The following is a 26054-nucleotide window of genomic DNA, read 5'->3' as shown; positions in this document are numbered from 1 at the left end:
ACCTACACCTGCCTTCTTTAAACTTTTATAGGTGCATGAATCACTCAGGAATCTTTATGTAATGCAGGTTCTAATTTAGTATGTCTGGAGTAGGGCCTGAGAGTCAGTATTTCTAAAAAGTTCCTGGTGATGCAAGGACTCAAGTGCCTGGGTCTCACTCCACACACTAGGATTTCACTTATTGACCAGGGCAACAGGACCTTTAATGGTTCCCAGGTGGTCTCAGTATGCAGTCATATTTACAATCCCTAAAACCTAGAGCCTAACTCTTTGCATATAAAAACAAAGTACATTTTGCATGTTGCTATGCCCAATGACTCTTTTAATGAGACGCCATGTTAGTTGAAGAAAGCATTTTGATTTGTTTAGAACTGCTCTAAGAGCTGTTCACCATTTTGGAAAATCCAGCCACTGGATTTTAACAATGACAATACCTTTAAAGGTATTTGGGAAACTAATTCAATTTATCTGTTATTGGTAACTTTTTAATTCACAGTGATTCACCTATGTGAGTAGGTTTTTGACACCCTCAATATGTCTCTACTATTACAACATGACCAAATATTTATATATTGATAAGAATATTTTTATTTCCTGCATAATTTCTCATTTATAATGTAATTAACAATTACATTAATTATATATATATATAATTAATATATATATGGGTAAGAAGTAAATGATCTGTGAATATCATTTAAGGATGTCAGAGGGAAATTGAGTTAGATGAAGTTGAGAACTACTGAATCAGATGATGGAGGACAGGAGGTACACAGTCCTGGGTAGCAGACTTGATGGCAGGGTATTAAGGTTAATAGAGAACTGAGCAAAATTCTCTTTCCTGGAAGGTCAGTGGGTGGTTTAGGAAGTCTCATTGAAAATTACAACTGTAAATAATTTTAAAAAATCAAAAAGGAAAAATTCATAATCTATTTAATCAAATAAACTATTTCAATTTTCCCATGTTTTTAGCCATATACAAAAATAATAAATACTATAACCACAGGGGAGACAAGATTTTATATTTTATATTAATATTGTGGCAAACATTTCCATTTTGGTAACAATATCACGTTTTTGTAACAATTTATTAATCATTTCTGTAATTGTAAATAAAAACTGTTTCTAATTTTAGCTACCATGAATAATATTACCATACATACTTGTATGGTTATAACTTCTTTTTTTTTAGTGTAGAGATTATTCCTTTAGAGAGAAATTTCTAGGAATGAGATTAAATGGTCAACACCTATAAATATTTTTATGGCTCTGAAGTGTGTTACCAAATTGCTTGCTGAAAGGTATATATGAAATGCTATCTGGCTTTTAAACGTCAGACTTATTTTGATATAAGACCAATATTGTGTTATATAAAACTAGCCACTTATCAGATAGTGAGAAGCAAAATATATCATTTTTTAACTTACCAAATCAGAGTATAGTCTACGACTTGGGCCAAAGCCTGTCATGTTGTGAATGAGCCAGGCAGTCACAAACCTCTGTTCTGTTCATTTTGGTAATAATTGTAAAGTAAATGTCTTGTTTTGGAATTTACACTTTGGACAAACTGTAGCCCAAGCCTTGGGTATGAGAATTTCAAATATTTCAGCCATAATGTATATCTAGAAGGGCTGAGGCTATAATTCTACTTGTGTATTCACATGTTGAACCTCATTTTATTTCATCATCTCCTGCATCTAAGGGCATTAAGAATCAGAATTACTACTGGTTCTAACTTCTTGAAAACAATGTAATTTTCCTCATAATAAAGGGCTGGGGTTGTGGCTCAGTGGTAGAGTGCTCACCTAGTATGCATGAGGCACTGGGTTCGATCCTTAGCACCACATAGATGTAAAAAAATAAAGATATTGTGTCCACCTAAAGCTTAAGAATAAATATTTTTTAAAAAAGCAATAGGAATCTGATATAGGTTATAGTTCTATATAGATTATAGTTCTACCTACAAGAAGTCTCATCTGCATAAAACCAGAGTTGCACTATTCTGTTTTTCTTGGTTTAGAAGAACCAAGATGGATTTCATGACGGGCAAAGATGGATATGTGAATGCGCCCACAGAAACTGGAGCCTCAGGTGACTTCAGACAGGACAGACTCTTTTTATAACACAGATTTCAAATAGGTGAGCTACTTATTTGTCTGGATTCCAGTGTTTTAAAACTGCCCCAGGATGTCTGTTGGTCTAAGCAAAAGTGGCTAAATTCCTTTCTCCTCTCTTTCTCTAGTATTCTTAATTTTTTTTGTGTGTGTGTGTAGAATTTAAAATAATGCTATTTACTGGCTATTCTAGAAATAAGACTCTTACCTGCATTCATTCTTGGAGTTGTTTTCTTGTACTCACATTTGATTTCCCTGTCTCAAATTCTGACAGACACTTCCTTGAAGACATCTATTTATTTATTTAATTTAATGACTTCCTCTTATTATCTACTGGCACATGTTTATGGATCACTGAAGACTACTTCATTGGTTAAACACCACTACTTAGGTACTCACCAGCAGACAGGGATACCTTAGATACAGAATTTGAAATGTAGAAAAGACAGCAAAAGAATTGGTAAGAAGCAGAAGAATCGATGAGAAGTCCCACTTTTTCTTGCTGGCAGGCTGGTCTCAGGAGCAGGCGTGGGGGAATGTGCTTTTAGCATTATTAGTGAAATAAAAGAAGTCCAGGGGGATGTGGTTTAAGTACATGTTCTGGAGATACATAGACTTGGATTTGTCATTTTCTATCACTTAATAATTGTGAGAACTTGAGGCAAGATGTTTAAGTTTTCAAATTTCAGATTTACTTTCCATAAACTGGGGTTAATGCTTACTTTTTTAGAGGATAGATTTTCCTTCTTCATTCTTCCTGGTGGTGAGTCCTGAATGCACTTTTCTTGAAAAGTGGCTGATGTTTGAAAAAGCTTGATAAGAATAACTCATCATTTTTATTTTACTTTGGATATTGTGGGAGAAATGTTAGACTTTGAACCTACCAAACAAACTCTAAACATGAAGTACTTAGCAAGGTAGAGAGATAAGGGCCCATAGGCAAAACCTAATTTTATTTGTCTGGGAGACCAGCAGAAAATTAGAAAATAAAATTGATGAAAGTATTCCATTTATAAAGCATTCAAAAACAAAAAATAAAATAAATTTAACAAAAGATATGTAATGCTCTACACTCAGCAGTTCAGAAAGATTAATGAGAGAAATTAAAGAATACCTCAATAAATGAAGAAACATAATATGTCCATAGATAGGGAGAATCAATATGGTTAAGATGTCAGTTCTTCCCAAAATTGGCCTATATATTCAAAGACATCCCAATCAAAATTCATAAAAACTTTTTTTTGGTAGAAATTAACACAGTAATTCTAAAGTTTATATGGAATTTCAAATAACCAAGAAGAGCCAAAAATAATGAAAAAAAAACCAAAGCTGGAGGATGTAACCTAGCAGATTTTAAGGCTTCTACCAAGCAATAAGAGTCAAGACAATGTGGTATTGATATAAAGGGATATAGAGCACTTAAATGGTAAAGTCTGGAAACAAATACATACATAGATGGTCAGGTGATATTATAGAAAGAGGATCAAAACAATTCAAGATTTTAGTAGATATCTCACCAAAGAGGATCCATGAATGATCAATTAACATGTGAAAAGATAATCAACAGCATAGTCAATAGAGAAAGGTCTGCGCAATTCAGGAGGAAAGAAAACTCCTGGTAAATGACTTAGGAACAATTGGATATCCACGTAGAGAAAAATTAACTTGAACTTTACATAATATATTTTAATGAATATAATATATTATTAATATATTAATATCATTGTTTTATATTTATTAATTATATTATAATGTATCATTACATTATAATATGTTCAAATATAATATATTATTTATATATTATATAATACATATTTATTACATATTAATTATAATATAATTATTAATATAATAATTAATATATTGATTAAGATGAATTACAAACCCAAACATAAATGCTAAAGTGCCTAGAAAAAAAATTAGGAGAGTATCATTGAGATCTTAGAGTAGGCAATGATTTGTTAGAACACAAAAAATGCTGACCACAAAAGAAAAAATAATGATAAATTGGACTTCATTAAAATTAAAATTTTTTGCTCTTAGAAAGACACTTAAAGAAAATGAATAGATAAACACAAACTGGGAGAAACTATTTATAATACATAGATTCAATGAAGGATTAAAATATAGAATTTATACAAAGAGCTTCTATGAGCAATATGATGACAAAAAGTCAAACAATCCAATAAAAAAGGTGTAAAGGATTTTTAGTAGTTGTCTCACTAAAGAGGATGCATGAATGGTCAATTAACATATAAAAGTTGATTAACCACAATCATCCTAAAAGGTCCGTTAAAGTTGCTATGTAATATTATGTCACTCATACAAAAATGGTTAAAATTAAGAATGTGGGTGAGGATTTGGAACAACTGAAACTCATCTGTGTTGCTGGAGAGCACACAAAATAGAGCAGTCACTTTGGAAAAATTTTAGTCAGTTTCTTATGAAGTTAAACATATACCTACCCCATGCACCAGCTATTAGGTATTAACTGAAGAGAAATGAAAGCATTCATTGAGCCAAACCTGGAAACAATCCAGAGGTCCATCAACATGATAACAGATATACAAAAGGATACTTCCCAGCAACAAGAAGTGAAGCATTGATAAAAACAACTCAGATGAATTTCAAGAACATCAGACACAAAAGAACATACTGTATGACTGTGTTTTTATAAAATTCAAGAACAGACAAAGCAAATCTATGATGAGAAAAATAAGAACAATAGTTACCTAATGGCAGGATGTGCTGAAAGTGGCATAGGGAATTTTGGAGCATAATGTTCTGTATTTTGATCGAAGTGTTGGTTAAATCATCAAATTTTACACTTAAAATCTATTCACTTTAGGTAAATTTTACTTTAATAAAAAAATTAATCTCATCACAATTGGAAGTCAGGCTAGGAATGTCAAATAAAAATAATTTAATAATTCTGTTTTTCTTATTTTTTGAAATTTTAGAAACATCACATATTCAAATATTTTATCTCAAAGATAGCCTTTTTAGTAAATGGAGCTGGAAAAAGTGGATGTATATATAGGAGAAGAATAAATTTAGATCCTATATTTCACCCTGCACAAAAATGAAATCAAAATGAATCAAAGGCTTAGAAATTAGACCAGAAACCTTTAAATTACATCTTATTGTCTTCCTCAATAAGATCCCTAAAGCTCAAGAAATAAAACCAAGAATGAGTAAGTGGGATGGCATCAAATTAAAAATCTTCTGCACACACACAAAAAAAGGAGTTGATTGAGGGAAGAGAGAACCTATGAAATGAGAGAAAATCTTTGCCAGCCACTCCTCTGACAGGAATTAATATCCAGGACACAAAAAATTCAATGCAAACAAAAACTCACCAATAAATGGGCAAAAGAATTAAACAGAAATTTCTCAGAAGAGGAGACATAAATGGCCAACAAATATATGAAAAAATATTCACTCTCTCCAGCAATTAGGAAAATGCAAATCAAAATTACACTAAGATTTCGTCTCACAAAGAATGATGATTACCAAGAACACAAATAATAATAAATGCTGGCAAGGATGTGGGGGAAAAGGTACACTCTTACATTGTTGGTGGGTATGCAAATTAGTACAACCACTCTGGAAAACTGTGTGGAGATTCCTCAGAAAACTACAAATGGAACCACCATATGACCCAGCCATTCCAATCCAAAAGATCTAAAATAAACATACTATAGCTATATAGCCACCTCAGTGTTTACAGCAGCACAATTCACAACAGCCAAATTATGGAATCAACCCAGATGCCTGTCAGTAGATGAATATATAAAGAAAATTGGTATATATATACACAATTGAGTTCAACTCAGCCATAAAGAAGAATGAAATAATGGCTTGGGGGGAAGGTAAATGAATTGAAATGGGAATATCATGCTAATTTAAATAATCCAGAATCAGAAAATCAAGGGTCAGATGTTTTCTCTCATATGTGGAAACTAGAGCAAAATAAGAAAATGAGGGTAGTTGGGGAGGGGAGCAGATATGATAAAGATATAATGTATGGAAAACCAATAGAGTAGAAGAAAAACAAGAGTAAGGGAGGAAGGAAGGGAAAGAGGAAGAAATATGGAATGAATTTAACAAAATCATGTTATATTCATATATAAAGTTACCAAAGGGCATTTCACCTTTATGCATATGTACAAGAAAGGAAATTGTGTGGAGTAGAAAAGAAAGAATAGGAAGAGGGAGGAGAGGAGGAAAAGAGGTGAATGGGGACTGAAATAAAAATCCTTGTATGTATGTTTTGTCTAAATGAACCCAAATACTACATTTAATTACAATTCTCTAATAAATATTTTTTCTTTTCATCTTTCCAAATTTCAGTGTCAAACCATAGTTATTTTCACTCCTATAAATACTGTCCTTGTAGGTAGAAGATGGGAGAAAAGATTTTGATTCAGTTTTATAAACCCAAGACCAAATGAAGAGCTGCAAGCAATGAATTTTCATTAGTTTCTAGCAAGTAGTATTTACATACACAGTCGCATCACCAGTACTGTTTTTAGAATTGCAAATGCCTTGTAGCTAATGTTACTATACTTCCTATAAATTCAGTAAAAATTAAAGGTCAGGGAAAGAATTTCTTGTGAATGATAAAAAAAGCCAGAGTTTTTTTCTCTAAACTTTGTTATTTCTATAAGTTAAAACAGCTGGGAAAATGACAAAGGAAGCAGGTTGAGATAGCAAAAAATAAATACAACTTAAAATGACTTGTTTATTTTTCTTAGATTTAAACGTTGGTGCTCCTGCTAAAATTATAAATTTTTATATTATGGGTTGTTATACCCTTTCTTTTTATATACTCAGTTTCTGCACACTTGTTTTTAAACTCTTAGACTGAAGAACGTTTCTACATGATTAGGGATAGACCTAGGGTTCACTCTTCTCATTATACTTATGAGTTTTGAAAAATGACATATGTCCACCATTACAGTATCATTCATGGCAACTTCACTGCCTTAAAAATTGCTTGTGCTCCATCTGTTCATCCCTGCCTTCCTCCCCCTGAAACTCATAAAAATCACTCATTTTTTAATTCTTTCTATATTTTGTTTTTTTTTCCAGAATGTGTTATTGTTGGAATCATAGTGTGTAGCTTTACACATTACATCACTGATCAATATGCATTTATGGTTCTTCCTGAACTTTTCATGGCTTGATGGCTCATTTCTTTTTATTGCTGAATAGTATCTCATTGTGTAGATGTACCATAGTTTGTTTATTTATTCACCTATTGATTGAGGTGTTGTTCAAGTTCATATGCACATTTATCAAAACTCATCAGATTTCTGGGGATGTGGCTCAGTAGTAGAGCATTTGCTTTGCATGCATGGTCCTGAGTTCAATCCCCCACACTTCAAAATTATTAATAAATTTATTAAAATTTTTAAAAATTGATCTGATTGTACTCTTAAGATCTGTTCACTTTATATAAATTTTACTTAAATAAAAATTTAAAAATGAATGCATCTGAATTTAAAGTCAGGTTAAGAAAGTCAACCAAAAGTAATTAAAATAAACCAAACCAAATAAAACCACATCTTGCTAGCCTCCCAATTTTGGCAATTATCAATAAACACAAGCAGGATTTGGGGGGGACATGTTTTCAACTCATTTGGGTAAATGTCAAGGAGTTACTTACCCCTCTTTTCATTAAGACGTTCACATCTGATTTTCTTACACTGAAAAATTTGAAATTTCCTTTCATAGCTACCTCCTATGCTTGTGCCCCTCCAAATTTACCCCCATTTAATATTTTCAGTTCCTGCCACAAATGAGTCATGTAGAATGCCAGACACATGCCAACTTATTGCTGAGAAACAAGAAAATGTTATTGACTGTTGAGAGAGTTTCCCTGGTACACTGGCACTCATCGACAGAGGTGATCCACGAACCAGCCAGTGCACTGTTTCTGCAGGTGCGTGTGAATGCTAAGAATCCTTTTCCCCCAAGACATCCTGTCTTGTCACTCCTGGTTCTTGCAATCAGACATGCAATGTCGGTTCTGTTCTTCCTTTTGGTAGTGCCCAGCCTGTTCTTCTGGTCAGTGACAGAATGAGGATTCCAGAGCTTCTCTCTTCTATAAATGTGTGTGATCTTGGGAAAATTACTCAGTCTTTCTGATCTTCAGTGTCCTCATTTGTGAAATGGGATTAATAGTATCTATTCCTTTGGCCAGATGGTGTTGAGGATTAGAGGTGATGTGAATAAAGCAGATGTTTTGTGTTTCCTGGTACATAGGAAGCAATCTGTTGATGGTGAGTGGTGGTGATGACAAATCAGAGCTGTTGCGTATAGGAAATACATAACGCCGCAGAATGAGGTGCTTTGTGTTTCCACGGGGAACTTTTCTTTGAAACATTAGCATAATGAGCAGCACACATAAACATGACTCCCAGTAGCCTTCCTTCTTCTAGCCAGAGCTGCCTACTCACTCTGCAAAGCATTCAGCACTGTCTTCTTGCCACTGATGTTTAATTTTCGTACTGACCTACCAATAGGATTTATTATTCAGCTGTGTCACCTCAATGTCTGAAGCTCTAGTTATGTTCTTTGTCCATTTTTTAAATTAGAGCTTTATGTTTATACATGGTAGCTGGGTTCCTCCCGACAACCTCATACATGCATGGAAATCAATTCCAGTTCATGATCCCCCTTTTCCCTCCAGTCCTCCGTCCCCCTCCTTCCTCTGCTCTACTAAACTTCCTTTCGCTCATCTATTAATTTGGATTCCAATGTTTCCTTATGTAATCTTGTCCTTCCCTACCCTCTCCCTTTATTTTACTCTAGCTTCCACATATGAGAGGAAACATTCAACCTTTGAGTTTCTAAGTTGGCCAAGTTCACTCAGCATGATAGTTTCCATTTCCATTCATTTCCTGGCAGATGCCATAATTTCATTTTCTTTAATGGCTGTGTGTGTATATATATATTTCTTTGTCCATTCTTGTTCCACATTCTGTTTTCATCGTGGCCTTTTTCCTTCTCCAAGCCCATCTGAGGCTTCCCAATCATTGCACAAAACTTCACTACATGTTCTAATTCACAAAGTTCATTACAGTTCCCCCTTTCTTTCTGACAGACCCCCCAAATATTTGGTGACTGAACATTCACTAGCTCATACTTATGTAGTCTTCTTTGTTGTTGATAATTCACCTTAGAGAATTCATTACTTCTGTTTCTTGTACTCCATATAGTGCCCTATCACATTTAATTGCTTAATTGATGAATTAGTTAATTTTGACTCAATTCCAAAAACTAAAACATGTTTGGCAGCTTAAATCATAAAGTTATAAGAGACTTCCAGTCAGCTTTAAAATAAGGATCTGTTTGCCCAGGAAAAGTTTAGTTTTATCTAGATCTAAGAATGTGGACTACTGTTAGTTAGGATGTGGGGAAAAGGCACACTCTTGCAAATTGGTGCAACCAATATGAAAGCAGTATGGAAATTCCTTGGAAAACTTGGAATGGAACCACCATTTGACTCAGCTATCCCACTCCTAGGTCTTTACCCAAAGGATTTAAAATCAGCATGCTATAGTGATACAGCCACATTAATGTTTATAGCAGCACAATTCACAATAGCTAAACTGTGGAACCAACCTAGATGCCCTTCAACAGATGAATAGGTAAAAAAAACTGTGGTATATATGCACATTGGAATATTATTCAGCCTTAAAAGAGAATAAAATCATGGCATTTGCAAGTAAATGGATGGAGTTGGAGAATATTATGCTAAGTGAAGTAAACTAATCCCAAAAAACCAAAGGCCGAATGTTTTCTCTGATAAGTGGATGATGATCCATAATGAAGGTTTTTGGGGGAACATGGGAGGAATGGAGGAACTTTGGATAGGGCAAAGGAGAAGGAGGGGAAGGGAGGGGGCATGAGGGTAGAAAAGATGGTGGAATGAGATGTAGGTACATGTATGAAGACATGAATGGTGTGACTCTGTTTTGTGTACAACTGGAGACATTAAAAATCGTGCTCTATTTGTGTACAATGAATCAAAATGGATACATACTGCTGTCATGTATAATTAATTAAAATAATTAATTAAGAAAGAGAATATGGACTTATTAAATTATTAATATTAATATGGAATGATTAAATTATTTCTGAGAAGGAATTAAATGTCTCTGAAAGCCCTTTCTAGTTAGGTAGCTCTGTTCTATGATTTTGCAACTATAGACTATCTGTGAATCAACTACATTGATCTTCAACATCAGGCATCAGTTGAAGCATTTCTTATACTCACATTGATGCCATCTCCTAAAGATGTGTCATTATGTTCAATATAAATAAAAACATTAGTCAAGCTGATGCAGAACTAGGAAAGCAAATCTTTTTTTTAATATTTATTTTTTAGTTGTAGTTGGACACAATACCTTTATTTATTTATTTATTTTTATGTAGTGCTGAGGATCAAACTGAGGGCCTTGCACGTGGTAGGCGACCACTCTACTGCTGAGCCACAACCCCAGCCCCAGGAAAGCAAATCTTTTTAAAACCAAAAACAACATGAGAGAGTCTAAATCCAAATAGGATATTATTGTATATTATTTCATAACCACGTTCCTATCATTGTCTTTACTCACACCGCTTCATGTGGGACTGTCCTCTAAGCCCCTTCAATTGCTATCATCTGTGATACTGGCCATGTGTTTTGCGGAAGGGGAAGCTTATTAACAAGGCTGGTAACTTGAATAGTCAGTGCAGGTTGTTTGTAGGACTCTCCGTTTGAATCTTGAGTCTGAGCAAGTCCAGAAAGCAATGGAATATTCCGTATATCCATCCACATGACTTCTGTTGTCCCTTCAGGGTCCGTTTCTCCTTACACAGGGTCAGAGCTGCCTGGCAGAGGCTGGTTGAAGTTGGAGAAATCATGATTTAACTTTTTGACAAATAATCAAATAATTATACACGAGTGAAGGGCTTTGAGTTGTTCTGTTTTCTTGGGCCACTATTGAGACTTTTATTTTCATGATTATTGCTTTATCTACATTTAGACTAGCATTTGGAACACTACCTTGGGGCAACTTAAAAAAGGTCTGTTTTCCAGGATGGAGTAAATGGGCATAAATTTCCATTGTTCATCAAATCTGGTGTAAACAGTTGCCTGAGCTGGGTATTTCTGGGCCCTGGGTGTACGCTTGAAGAAATGACTGGGGTTGCTCCAAGTAAAGAGTGGTGCAGGAGAAAATTAATGGATACAGTCAAGCTTTCACTTTCTATCACCAAGATGTGGAAAGATCACAAATTATCTGAGAAGGAATTGCATTCAGCCATGCAGGGTTGCCCATGCTTCCTAGTTTTTACACTATCAACTTATTTTTCCAACACGACTCTATAATAACAATCTGCTCCTCTCCCTGCACTCCTGGCCCTTCGTGACATTTTATTATGCTCACGCTGAAAGAAGAGGTGTCTGTGCATACTGTATCTCTTCATTTGGCTTCAGGGATTTCCCTTTGATTTGGAAAGAATAATCTTTCAAATTCCGCTATAAAATATACAGGAGAAAAAAAAGATTAAGCCCGGGGAATGTGCGCTGGTGTTGACATTTCATTCAAATAATGAGCTGAGGGTGAATTATCTTTGGTATTGCTCATGCGAGTGATCAATTGTTATAAATGTGAATTATCAGCGGTGTTGTTCACCATTGATTTATATGCACTGCATCGTTTAATCATGTCTCCATCCTTCAAGATATTCAAACACAGCCAATATTCAGCAGTTACCTCAACATTGGCTCCTCCACAGCCCCCTAATTGCTTTTTTCCCTGGTCTGCCCAGAATATTTATGGTGAGTAGCAGTTATCTCCTCTCTGGCAGCCAGTCCTGCTTTCCTGTCCCGTACATTCGCATTTGCAAACAGAGCCTCACTCAAGTGTCACTAAAGGAGAGGAGGTGGGGCCAACCGAGCTTTAAAAAGGAAAGGGGAATCATTCTGCTTTTCAAAAAGAGAAACCGTGTTTGGGGAGGAATCCTATCTACATATTTCTTCTTCAACCTCATCCTGGGGTCGTGGTTGGAACTTTTCATCAATCTTTCCTTTCTTTCTTTCTTTCTTTTTCTTTCTTTCTTCTTCTTTTTTTTTTTTTCTCTCTAAGCCTTTTGCCTAGCTCTGCCTGTCACAACAAAGTCAGCCACAGGCCTCCAGAGAGTAGCCTCTGTGAAATTTGTCATAAGGGTGTCAGGTATTTCTTCCTGGCTTCCAAAGAAAACTCAGATAAAGAAATCTTTCCTGGATCCTTCTGAGGCTGCACTCGGAAGCTCTCTTGAGGTGAAGAAGAAGCTGGAGAGCAGTAGCAAGAAAAACTGGCCAAAGAGTAAAAGATGCCCCGGGGCAGAAGGCTGACTGGGGTGGAGTTGGGGGTCAGACAGACTCACTTTGCCTGGGCTGTGCTGGAACAAAGTCAAGTTCTTGGCGATTGAGAGTTTAAGCCCATCGTGATTATGCTGCTCTTACTTATCCTTCTATTGCCAGTAGTTTTAAAATTTAGTTTTGTTAGCATCTCAGCACAACAGTCCTGGAGCTGTTCGGAAGGCCCTCCCCTGGGAAATGGGAATTCCACTTGTGTCGGTAAGTAATCCAATTAAAAGAAACTCACACCCTGGGGACACTGCCCACAGATGACTGTTCACTCTATCTAGTATATTTAGACAGTTTTTTTTTTTTCTGTTTTGCCTTTAGGTGTGTATATTTGCTTAATTTTTGTTTCTGACATATTTATTTCCTTACTGACTGTTTGAGTTCATCTGCTGCCAGCTCTAAAATGTCATGGTTTTCAACTGGTTTGTTCTGTGTGTCAGTGAGTGTGTCTCATTTTAAAGTAGCAAAGTACTTTTTTTTTTTTTTCCCGTGTAAACCTCAGTGTTCATTCTGACGAGAGGGGTTATTAACCTAGTTGATCGGATTTATGTTGGAAATTGGGGAAACATATGGTAATGGTTGTTCTTGAAACTGTCTCTATTTAAACCATAAAGAAAAAAATCCTTCTTTTGGTAACTGTATATAAGAATTTAGAAGTTGCTACAAATCAGTAAATAATGGGAACAGTGAGCAAAGGTAATTCTATCATTGTGGAAAATTAACCAAAGTTTCAAGTTCAGCCTCCTCCTGTTGCTCCCCACTGTTGCTGTTTCTGAAGCCCTGACGCAGCGCCAGTGTTCTTAGTAACAGGTGCATTGTAGCTCTGAGAACTGCTGAGAAGTGGCACTCGGTAACTAAGCCACCGCTTCTCTCATATTAAATGGGCTTTTAACATAGAGTAAATGGGAATTTTACTGAATGCAAATTGCATTCCTGCCTGAGACCCTTGCCTGAGGAACATTCTCTCTCTCACTGTTGATATGATTTTTCACTCCTTGGGAGGGTCTTCAGCTGGTGGCTCTGGTGAGGCAGCCAGTTCTATCTGTTCAAGGGTACAAGCTGCCCTGTCATTCCTTTCTTCTCATTTGCCCTTTGGAGTTGAGATCTGGCTTCCAAAAAGAGATAGATCAAGGAAAACCCAATAACATTTCCAAAAAAAGAAAGCTCTGCCAGACAGCACAAAATCGTGAGAACAAGAACAGAACTGAATCAAACTGCCAAGGCTGGACTGCTGTCCTGGCTCAGGCGTTAGGGAAGTTAGGCATGAGGAAATCAGGTGCTCCCAGTCCCAGGACTGTCACCAGGCACAGCTGTTAACAGGTGAGAAGAACACTAGGGTATTTGAAGGAGGAACTGAATGCTAATTATCTCTGTTCCTAGCACCTAGAACATTTCTGTTTCCTTAGTGTGAACTCAGTAAATTCTTGCTGAATGAATGAGTCCTTTCCTTGATCAGCTAATCACATTATCCCAGAAAATAGAATCCAAAAGAGGGTGACAGCCTGGTGCAGTGGTCCATGCCTGTAATCTCAGCAACTCAGGAGGCGATAGCAAGAGCATTGCAAATTTGGTAACCTAGTGAGACCCTGTCTCAAAACAAATTAAAAGACAAAAACAACCCCAAGAACCTCTCGCTCATATGTCAGATACAGAAGTAAAAAAACGTTTGGACACAGTTACATTAGTAGACTGATCCATGGGATATGAGGGATGATGACAGCAAGAGCTGACGGGCAGCCAGTGGCTAGGAAAGAAGAACCCAGATTGCTGAAATGGAACCCAAGGAAAGGACACAATTACAGAAGTAAACACTGATGCACAGCCCTGGGGTCTCAGGGAACAGTTGGACTCCTACTAGCATATGAGCCCATGCCTTTTGTCCCTTGTCACCCTTGCTGATGGCTCAGAAGTGCCTTTGCTGAGGCATGTTGTACCAAATGAGCATGAAGCTCAGGACAAGGAGAGTGAGTTAGGAAGACTGTATCAGAGCGGAAGAACACAGGCTTTAGAAGCAACCAAATCTCATTGCAAATCTATGCTGTCTTCCTTCCTAACAGTTAACTCGGAATTATCAATGGGAAATCATACCCCTCTCTCTCGGTACAAACCCTGGGATGGAGAGAGATACCATGTGAAATGCACCTAGTGAATGACTAGCAGAGTATGCCTGATATATGTCCTCTGGGCTCTATGTCTTAGCTAAATTTCTTTGATCAGGTCATACCATGAGTTTCCCTATTTTGAACAGTGTAGTGACAGACCCCATGGAGGGTGGAATGTCAGGATGTCACTTTGTGACTCTGCCAATTTGCTCCCACATTCCTTGTAAGTCACTATTTTAAACCCCCTACTTTACACTCTATGTCTCCTGTTAGTTGATAACTGCCTGGGTCACACCCTGCAAACTCCCACACATTTCAGAGGATAGTATTTCTTTCTCCTCTTTAAATAGATATGGTGACATCATCTATTTCCCCCCCCCATTTATATTCTATATTCTACTTGCCTCATCTCTTGCTCTGGACATTGAAACAGACCACCTCTAAGGCCAACCAGACCCAGTAAGAAGAATGCTTCTGGTCTAACCAGATTCAGGTAAACAAAAGCAAGGTTGTTATTCACGTGACTGCTTTGAGAAACCAAGTTATAGCAACACAAAAATGGGTTTTCTTTCCATTCCCAACTCCCTTTATATAAATCAAGTGCTTTCTTTGCTTCTAGTTCAGCCAAAATAGATGAGGACAGTAGTAATTTTGGGATCACAAGTAGATTTTGAACTTTCAAACCCATTTTCCCTGGAGGACAAATGTCAAAGAGAAGGAAGCAGCAGTTCCTTTCTGACATCTGTACCTGAATCATTTATATGAATGTTCTTGGTAAACGAAGGACAAGGAAGAAGTGCAGCCTCAGAGAGCTGGCTGCAGGAGGGAATCCTGGGGTGGCACGAAGTTGACCAGCTGGGTAGATCACTTTTAACAGCAAACAGTGAAATCACTGATTTCAGTACTGGGTCAAGCTTGGTCAGTTTCCCAGTCATGTGCAAACCAGAGTAATTCCTAGATCCAAATCTTGTTTGTTTTTTCAGCCAAAGTTATACAAAAGTTTTTTTTTTAAAAAATCCAACTGTAGAGACATTGCAAAAGGATTTATTATGTACACCACGTGAATGGTATCCCAAATATCTAGTGGTTTTTGATTTTGAAGGTTAGTAGAGCTTAGTTGATAAAAGGATAAATCTTGGAGACAAATCACCTGCCAAGGCTCAAATCCCAGTCTTGCTGCTTGTAAATTCGGTGTCTTATTTTACTTACTGTAAAATAAAGATAATTATACACTCTTCTTGGGATTATTGTCAGTATTGTGTTAACGTGCTTGTTTCTAATGCTGACTGTGCATTAGAGCCACCAATGGAAAGAACACATTTTCTTTCAAAGAATTCCTAAAGCTTTTTCAACAGATTTTCAGATTTCCATGAAGCAGTTCAGTTCAGTGTTTAGTTTTACACCAAATTTGAGCAATCCTAGAAATGGGGAACAAAATATTAGTTTTGATATGCTATGGTTTCTAATGTTAGAATAAACTTAGAGGAAGAAATAAGAATGACAGAAACCACAACTAGAGACCCCCCCCACATCAAGATGATTGGAATGAAATTGTTCCCACTCTCTGTTCACTTCTTGCCTATAGATCAACACTGTTATCCACAATGTTAATGCTGTCCACAAAGGAAATATTACCTGGATATTAGGTGAACTAAGAACGCAGACTCATTTTGTAGAGGTTGTTTCCTGACACTGAGGTGGCTTGCCATACCATCACTCCAGTCCCTTGCCAGCTGTACCATTTGCTGGGGCCCATGACAAGCAGGTGACTAAGATCGGGCCTGGAAGGATGAAGAACATTTTTGCTAGCTGTAAAAGAAGAAAAAACATGAAACAGGAAGGATCTTTACACTTCATGAATGCTGACTGTATCTGAAAATGCATTTCTCTTTTTGTCTTAGGTGATCAGTGTTATTAACCTGCCAGGGCGATGGTGGAAGAACATGTATAAATGAGTCTTTATTTAGGAGTTGCTCTTTTCCTTGACATTGTCTTCCAGAGCTTTCCTCTCTATTCTGGAAATTAGAAAATCAATAGAAACTGCAGTTGTTTTAGCCAAATAGAGAGCAGGAACTACTCTCATCACCTTTTGACCTTCTTTCTAAGCCTGGAGTTCAAATTGGTATGTGTATTTGTTTTTACTTTGGACCTTGATTTTCTGATTCTCCCAAGCCTAGCCAAGCATGTTCACATCTCGAAATGTCTGGGGTTTCAAAGTATGTCCTAAGATGCTTAGTCTGTAGGAATTCCGTGAGTGCAAAGGCCTTTGAGACCCATCTAACTATGGTGAGGGTGAGTCGTGATATGTATTGATGGACTTTCAAAGTCCCCTACCAGTAATAAGGGTCTTTAACAGGAAGGCACCGCTTCTTTCCTCCTTCAGAACAGCCTGTCAGTGTGCCACGCACAAGCTTGGTGAGCTGTAAGTGGGTTCCATCCCTCAGGTGGTTCTTTCTTTGGGCAGATGTTTGCTAGGATACAGAGTCTAATATCATCGTGGTAGCTGCCTTGACTGTGGTGCGGTGTCAATTTAGAGTGTTTCATTTTATCCACTTCAATATTTTTCTGGTTAAAAATTCAAGACCTTGAAGAAGTTTGTTTTTCTTCCAGAGACACTATTCCAGTATCCATAGGTCAAAGATGGAATATCAGTCAAATTCACTATTGTCCTGTGCCCACTGATACCAACCCTGTGCACATGGGCACCTTCTCTTATGAGTTTTACAAACAGGCCCAGAGGCAGAAAATACCAAGGAACTTCTGGTGTTTTCCTCCCTCCATCTGAAGCACATATTATTGTTTACTATAGGATTATCAACTCAAAGGAATTAGCCTCTCCTTGGTATGCAGGGGAATCACAAAGGTTACTGTCATTAATGTTAATCTACCCAGTACAGGAGACTTGTATCTTTTAAACTCAAGCAATAGTGTTGAGAATTTTAAATGCTCTAAGTGGATCAAAAGCTTTATTGTATTTTGGAAGACAAAATTGAAAAACTACTATAACTTTTATATCCCCTGATTTTTCTAATGAATCGCAGCAAAGATTTCATATCAGGGGAAAAAATAAAGCATGTGAAGGAAAAGTTCCATCCAGAATCTCAATGCATTTAAAAAGCACCAAGTAGGCCCACAATAAGTGACTATCTTTTAACACTGATGCATTATCTTCTGAAATGAAGCTGAACAGAAGTGCTCTATGCATGGATCTCCCTTTTATTATTATTTACTTATTTATTTATTTTTAGTTGCAAATGGACCCAATATCTTTATTTATTTTTATGTGGTACTGAGGATCGAATTCACTGCCTCACACGTGCGAGGCGGGTGCTCTACCACTTTACAGCCCCAGCCCGTGGATCTCTCTTTTAATACTATGTCGATGCATATGAAACTACCAGGTGTTATTATTTCTGGGACGGAAGGAAATGCCATTTTTGAAACTCGGGATATATATTAAGGAGAATGAATTGTTGGTGCATTCCAGAAGTGAATTGGTCCTGCAAAGGACAAAATGGAGTAGTTTGGGGCAGGTGGTGCTGGTGTCACACTTGCTTGTTGGCTTGCCTACTTTGGATGAAGTAGTCCTCTGGTCCCTGTCAATGTATTGTACCTGGCATGGCGTGTTTGGCCTGAGCTCCTAAATTGATAAGGTCTGATTACATAGCTGTTATGAGCTGCTAGTTCCTATCTCATAGAATAGTTATTAAGATGAAATTAATTAATGTAAAATGCTTAGAATCTTGACTGATATGTAGGGAGTTTCCAATAATATTGGCTATTAACCAAACATTATAAGCCAAGACATTAGAAACACCTTTTTGCCTTGTGTGATTTTTCTTTCTTCCTTTTTTCTTCATGGACCTTTTTTCCCCCTTCTGTTTCTTTCATTTAGTCAAGCAAAACACAAATTCTGACTTCATATATATTCACATATAATTTTCTCTGACATTCAAAACTCAATAGATTGGTGAATCCAGAAGGTCTTCTATAATCATTATATGGAACATACTATATTAGTATCTCCAAAGTTTAATCCAAACAATTTCTTCTTTTATACTCTAAAACGTCTTGATTATGTTGTTTGATGAGAGAGGACCACAGGAAGCTGTTGGTACCCAAGGTCAGCCCAAGTTTCAGTCAGTCAGATTTGTTGAGTTTTGGGGAGTCTGGCAGGTAGAACTTTGACCTTGCTGAAGGATGGCTCTGGAGCCTGGCAGTGGGGTCAGCAGCCCTGAGAAGGGACACAACAGCACAGACGGCGCCAGATCTTTGGACAGGCTCCTTGTTTTTTTAATTATAGAAAGAATGGCACAAAAGAACCGAGGAAATACTAGAGGTGCTCTTCTGCATCTACAGAGGAAAGAAATTGCATGTAAGCCACAACTGAAGTAGTGAGTTCTTCCCAGAGGGAAGTTTGTAAGATCTGGAATTGCCTCCTAGAGGAAATGCTGAAGTTAAGATTAGTAGATGTGCACAAGGCTGAAGAGGGTGATGGAGGAGAATACAGGAACAGTAAGAACAAAGGCATGAGATTTGCATTACTAATGGTTCCTTGTACAAGGATATCATGCAGGCACATTGTTCACACCTTAGGTCAGGTTCTAAAGAGAAGAACTTGTATCAAAGAGAAACTGGGGAAACCTATGGAGTCCTGGAGGTCAAGTTTAAATGTTTGCACTTCATATCCACTGTGTCGAGACTTCTCCACATTTATTATGGAGCACATCCCAATATATTATTTATTTACTTATAAGTTTTAAAGAGTCAATACTATAAAAGCATGTTCTATGAATTATTTCAAATCAGAGTAATTAAGACTTTAAGATAAAGAAATTAGGGGATAATATTTAGCTTATTATTATGCTTCATATTATCTTTATCTACTCATTAGGTAACACCTTTCATAATCTAATCATTTTACCCCTGAAAATTCTTGCATTGTGTCACACATGAGCTTTTGGGGGATGCCTTATACCTAAATCATAATATTCTGCCCCCAGCTCTCAAAAGCTCATGCCCATCTCACAATGCAAAATATATTTAGTCCATTTCCAAGAGACTCCATAGTCTTCTAGCATTGGCCAAAAGTCCAAGTTCGAAGTCTCTGAGACTTATGCCTTGTGTAACTTTTTTAATGCCCACTTTTTTTTTTCAAATTATCAATGATGCTTAGAGAAGTCTAAAGTTGATTTATTGAGTTAAGTCAAGTCCAAGTGATCATTTTAACCAGGGTGTTCTTTTTGATTTGTTGTTATCCTTGATGATTAGGTATAGCATAGAATCCCCAATTAATTATTTTTTCCTAAATGGTTATTCTTGCTATTTATTACATTTGCCTTCAACATTTCAAGAAAATTATATAAACAATTTTTAATCTATATATTTTTTTAGCTATACATACAACTAGGACCCAGAACTTAGCACTGACCTGGGTAAGATTAATGAGAACAGTGATACTGGAGTCAGAAAATGTATAGACTTCAACATTTTAAAATTTTCTTTTGTTTATCAGGAACACTCAGAGTTGTAGTATCAGTAGGCAAATATTTATGCTTAAACTTGTGATTTCAGAAACATCACTTAAAAATAGTAAAAGAATAAAGTAATGTGTTGGTGACAAAATAAGAGCCAAATCAAATTTTGAACCTCCAATAAAATTTTTAGACATTTAATCAGTTGATGAATGTTTTAGACTTCTTTCAGGGTATGGAGCATTTAATGTCTCTTGGGGGAAGTTGTTTTGAGTTATGTTTTATTTTCTTTAGTAGAGCTCCTAATGACATTATTGATCTAGTATTTGAAGTATAAAGAAGCACACAGAAAGAAACATTTCACAGAAAGTAGAGGTTAAGGTGAATAACATTTATCTAGGAATTTCCCACGAGCTTAAGCCTTTTTTACAAAAATGCCACAAACATGGAAACTACCAAGTTTCATAATTGAGGCGGATAGAAATTAAAGTTGCTAAATATTAAATTAGAGAGAGCTCTCAGGATCATCTAGCCACCTACCTCCTGCTGTAGAGGAGAAACTGAAATGCCAGGAGGCAACTTAGGATCCTCCCAGGACTGCAGCTCAGTGTCCAGGATTCTTATTTTGCAAAATCACAATGCACACAACACCTCCCAAGATGCATTGTTGAAAGGCCTTCAATAAAATAATTTTATTGGTTAACAATTTTAAATTGGCTTAAGGAACACATCTTACTAGTTCTCTATGTTGAAAGTACTTTGAAAATAGGATTGACATTTTCTTTTATGTACATTATACCACTGGATTAATTCAAATCAAGCCACAATATTTGTTCAACATGAACTCTGTGCTTGGGCTGACAGTGGGACTCCACAATGCCAGGGGCTAGAGGTGGGGTGGGCTACGATTTACCTAATAACTTACACATATTACTACTTGATTTTCTTAAAACTAACTTTTATGAAATTCAACAAGTAGTTTAAAACCTTTCTTCAAAGAAACTAGAGATTGTAGACAAAACAAATATTGCAAGCCAAAGACAATAATGAGAGGAAGGCAGCCCTGTCTCTTTTACTTCTGGAATGAGCTCTATGTTGCTACCTAAGAACAGAAAGCAATGTCACTCTCTTAAACAAGAAATATGGGGAAATTAACAAGGAGACAGACTGAAAAATGGTTTTACTCTTGCTGTTTCTAGTGATGTACCTCACAAAAATTGTAAAATGTGCTTAATAAGTTAGTTGTCATATTTAGCTACCGGGACAAGTGAGATATTTAAAAATGGGTTTCCAGAATCTGAAAACAACTTTGTATAATTTTTACTGTTGTGTTCCATGTTCTAATATTTAAGACCACATTTACTAAGCTTACTGATAAAAAGTCAGAAGACTCTTTGGAGCTCTCTTACATTACAGAAAAAGGGAAAAGCCTTGTGCTATTGGCAAAGTACTTGCTCCTCCTGCTTCCTGTGGTGGTAAAATGTCACTAAAATAATACATGGGAAACCACAGGCCAATGCATGAGAATGTGTTCCTTTGTCAGTAAGACTTCAAAACTGCACAGAAAGTATCACTGGAAATTTGATAAAAGAGGTACCAAAAAACTTACAATAAAATTAAAATTAATTAATTATATTTTATATTTTTATTATACTTTATTTTAATTTTATTTATTTTTTGTATTTTTATTTTCTTGAAAATATTAGCTAATATTTACCAAGAACTCATTGTGGGTCAGGCAAGATTCTAAGCACCTTAATGAATTAATTTTTTTTTTATTCTTGATAACAATCCCATGAAGTATTATTTCCTCAATTGTTTAAAAGACATAACAAGGCTTTCACTTTTTGTCCTGGGGATGTGGCTCAAGCGGTTTCGCGCTTGCCTGACATGCGTGCGGCCCGGGTTCGATCCTCAGCACCACATACAAACAAAGGTGTTGTGTCTGCTGAAAACTAAAAAATAAACATTAAAAAATTCTCTCTCTCTTAAAAAATAAATAAATAAATAAATAAATAAATAAATAAATAAATAAAAGACATAACAAGGACACAGAGGGTTAAGTAATGAGCTGAAATCACTCAGTTAATAGTGTTGGATCCTGTAGAATCAACATGAGCATTCTGTCTCCAGTGCCAATAAGCTTAGCCACATTTATGCATTCCTCTGTTTAAACAATGAAATGCACAGAGAAGTATGATTCTCTTTCATGAACCAGGTGAAGGAAAGATGTATCAGAGAAGAAATCTTCATAGTGAAAATTCTCATAAACCAGAAATGTCTTGTTTACATATTAAAATATGTTCTATGAAAACAAACATCAAAGAAAAAATGGTTGGTAATTCCACTGCAGCCTTCACAGCAAGTTGGTGGAGCAAAGAAGTTGAAAGTGAAATTGCATGAAGAGCTATGGGTGCCACTGGTGTAATCACTCATATAAAATAAAACTAAGCCAGATTCTTACGATGCATTTTATTGGATGAGGAGGAACCATGAAAATACCACTATCAAAGCACTTAGAAGAACAATCAAATATTACATATTATTCTTTTTTTAAGAAAAAAGACAAATATTTCAATTTATCAACTTTTTCTGTAATTATAAACAGATGTCAATAATATAGTACTTAAAAAATAACCAGAATATCAAAACTTTATCTAAGTTGAAGGTGACATCTTAATAGTGAATGAGAAAATGACTGCTAATTGTAAGAAATTTAAACAAAAAGATAGTAATTTGAAAACAGACATTGGAAATGTTTTCATTGTTACATGATTTTGCTGTAGAGTCAATTCTAATATGGCACCTATTAAAATCGCTCATATTTACATTCTTAAAATACCTGTGAACAGTTTCTAAAAATGTTTTAAAAAATCTTCCAGATAAATAACTTTTTGTTCCTTTTGATCCATTTGTTAAAACACAAAGTGCAACCTTTCTAGTTAGTTTGTTGATTTACTGATTAAAACCTGGGAAAACAGAAGTTTGCAAGTGTAACTCAACAAAGTTTATGAATAATTCATGGAATAATGAAAAGATAAATTTTGGGATTGGGATTATGTAAATATAGCCAACGAAGCATTTCTTTCTTTCCATATAATGGTAAAATATTTTTTTTCTCTATGACAGCTGCTAAAGACCAAATATAAAAATATATTGAATCAGATTTTTAAACCTCTTTATCAAATTCAAACTAAATACAAATCAGAAACTGTTGTATAATCTTACTTTTTAATATGCAGAGGGACTTCTGGGGTTGAAGGACATCCCCAACTGGAGATATACACCAGAGAGTTGAAAACATAGGGATCAGTAGATAAATCAGGATAGTGATCTCTGAGTCTTGCCTTGTGAGGTGTATGTGTGTGTGTGGGAGAGAGAGAGAGAGAGAGAGAGTATGAAAAAACTCTCCTAATTCTTAATGTTGGTGACTGCATTAAAATGGCAGTGGTAGTCTTTAAATAAAAGTGAGTACAACTTATGTTGAAAATCAGAGGGATATTTAAACTGCTTTCTTAAGATGAAGAATTCCCTACAGCACAGAAACATTGTAACAGTGTTGCCTGTTATGCAAAAAATTATACTGACTATAGTATTGGCCCAGAGATAGACATATTAACTAATGGACTAGAATAGAAAATACAGAAGTGGACTCATAAAACTATGCCCATTGATCTTTGACAAAGGTGCAAAAGTCATTTGGTGGGAAAAGGATCACCTTCACCACATAGTGTTGGGCCAGTTAGATATCTAGATGTCTATGTGCCTAGACATCTACAAACGAAATAATGAATCTCAACCAGAACTGTGGACCTAACATAAAGATTGACTCAAAATGCATCACAGATCTAATTTTAAGATATAATACTAAGAAACTTAAAGAAAAAATATCTTGTGTCCTGGGGTTAAGTAAATTTCTGAGCCCAGTGCACACCTATAATCCCATCTACTTTCGAGGCTGAGGCAGGAGGGTTGAAAGTTTGAGGCCAGCCTGGGCAATTTTAGTGAGATCCTGTCTCAAAATAAAAAATAAAAAGGGCTGGGGATATAGTTCAAGGATAGAGCCCCCTCGGTTCAATCCCCAGTACAAACAAACAAAAAAGAGTTCTGAGATATGATAACAAGGCAGAATCTATAAAAGAAAAAGTTGATAAATTGTACATCAAAATCAAGGTTATTCTAGCGAAGGCAATGACAGAAGGATAAAAAGCCAAGCTTATGTTGGAAAAAGCATTTGTAATCGTATACCTGACAAAAGATGTATATCCAAAATTTATTTTTGTTAACATTTCAAATGCTACAATAACAAAACAAATCACTTTAAAAATAAACAAAGGACCACAACTTCAACAAAAAGGATATAAAGATGGCAAATAAGCTCAGGAAAAGATGTTCAACATCATGTCAGAAGAAAAATTACCAAAAAAAAAAATTGTTATAGTTCTAATTGGCTCCTATTTGAGAGTCATTAATTGGAGCAGCCTACATTCTTCAAAATAGCAGGTTTTGTAAGGTAGGGACAAGAAATTGCAACAAGAGGAAGGAAAAAAATAAACAGATGGATCAGTTTAATTTTTTGTAAGCATTAAAGCAGAAGGGACCTCCTACTGACTCTGGTATAATGAAATCTTCTACTTTGAGGAAAAACTGTTTGGGAATCTATCTGCTTCTTTAAAGCTGTATGATTATAAGGCACTCAGAATGATTGACATCATATTGGTGCAGTTTAGTCTGGTCTTTCGAGGCCTAATAAAGGAGTCCAGTTCAAAACAATGGCTTCATAATATCATTAGCTGTTGGAGGCTAAAAATGGCCCCCACATATTTCTGTGTCTTGATTCCTAGAATCTGTGACTGTTACCTTAGAAGACAATAAGCGATGCTACAGATGTGATCTTGAGCTTGGATGATAATCCAGGGTGATTACATAGGGAGGCAAGAATGACAAAGGTGGGAGTCCTAGGTGATAGGAACAGAGAAAGATTTGGAAGTGTTACACTGCTCTCTGGGAAGAGGGAGAAAGGAGTGCTGAGCCAAGGAATGCAGAGAATGCATTACGTATGGAATGCAATACATTACGGAATTAGATATAAAGTTATCCAGGCGATGTAACTACAGGAATCTACTTGAAGGGTCCTACTTTATAATTAGTCCCTAGAACACCGGGGTAGAGAATCCAGCCTGATAGTGACTATGCCTGGAACAGCATTTGCTGCAGTGTGTTCCCCCAACAAAATCAAACTAAAACACTCTAAATCCTAAGAGTTCCTGGTGCGTCCAATTTGGGGTAAGCAGTTGAGCCTAATGCTTAGAAGCCAGGATCTGAGATGAGAAAGTCACATCTTAATATCTCCTCGAAGATACTTATTGGCCTTGTGACTTGTGGCAAGTTAACTGCTCTGAACTTTATTTTCTTATTTTGTAAATTGGAGATAAGAGCATTTACCTCCTAGTGTTACCCAATTAAATGAAATAATATCGAATGTTTTACCCCAGTGAAAACACACAGATAGGGGCTTTTACTATTCCAATGCTATTCACCTCCTACCCCACCTTCCTGGAGTATTAACATGTGTAACAGCATGGTAAAAACTCTGAGAAGCCCCTAGTAGGGGGGAAAAAATCCAAGTGCAATTGTAGTGGCACCTCCTCCTGCAGAGAAAATCTTAACTAAGCTTCTCCAGAAATCTTCACCATAATTGATTTTAGGACTATCAGTAAAAGAGTCTCTACAAAAGAGCTGAACACCCCTTTACTAGTTTTTCACAAACATCTATCCAGTATAGTAGTTTGTAAAAGTGTGTTTGCAAATGCAAAATGTAATAATAAAAAGACAGATCCTTTTTTTTAAAAAGGCCTCTGGCCTTGAGCTGGAGCTTCACAGAGATGTCTATATTTCTAAGATAAGAGAAGTTACCAATTGGGCTCTGTGGTAACAGCTGGCAGGGGGAGGAAAGAAA

At 36.1% G+C, this 26054-nt stretch overlaps 1 protein-coding gene across 5 annotated transcripts in view; it reads left to right on the top strand.

The window, feature by feature from the left end:
* Positions 1 to 12091: 12091 nt before the first annotated feature.
* The window catches only part of Egf (epidermal growth factor), an 87673-nt gene continuing 73710 nt past the window's right edge, over positions 12092 to 26054 (top strand). For 3 of the 5 annotated variants that reach the window (XR_013426025.1, XM_078021810.1, XM_078021809.1), the window contains exon 1: positions 12093 to 12729. Coding sequence is in view for 3 of the 5 variants with exons in the window: in XM_078021810.1 (XP_077877936.1) it covers positions 12603 to 12729 (127 nt within the window). In the remaining 2 variants the exon portion in view is untranslated. Of the gene's footprint in view, positions 12730 to 26054 lie in introns of all 5 variants that reach the window. The other 2 variants (XM_078021811.1, XM_078021812.1) reach the window with 2 other exon arrangements.

Source organism: Ictidomys tridecemlineatus, chromosome 9 (genome assembly GCF_052094955.1).
Source record: "Ictidomys tridecemlineatus isolate mIctTri1 chromosome 9, mIctTri1.hap1, whole genome shotgun sequence".
Taxonomy (NCBI): domain Eukaryota; kingdom Metazoa; phylum Chordata; class Mammalia; order Rodentia; family Sciuridae; genus Ictidomys; species Ictidomys tridecemlineatus.
The sequence above is the reverse complement of the archived record's forward strand: the minus strand, read 5'-3'. Positions and strand labels throughout refer to the sequence as shown.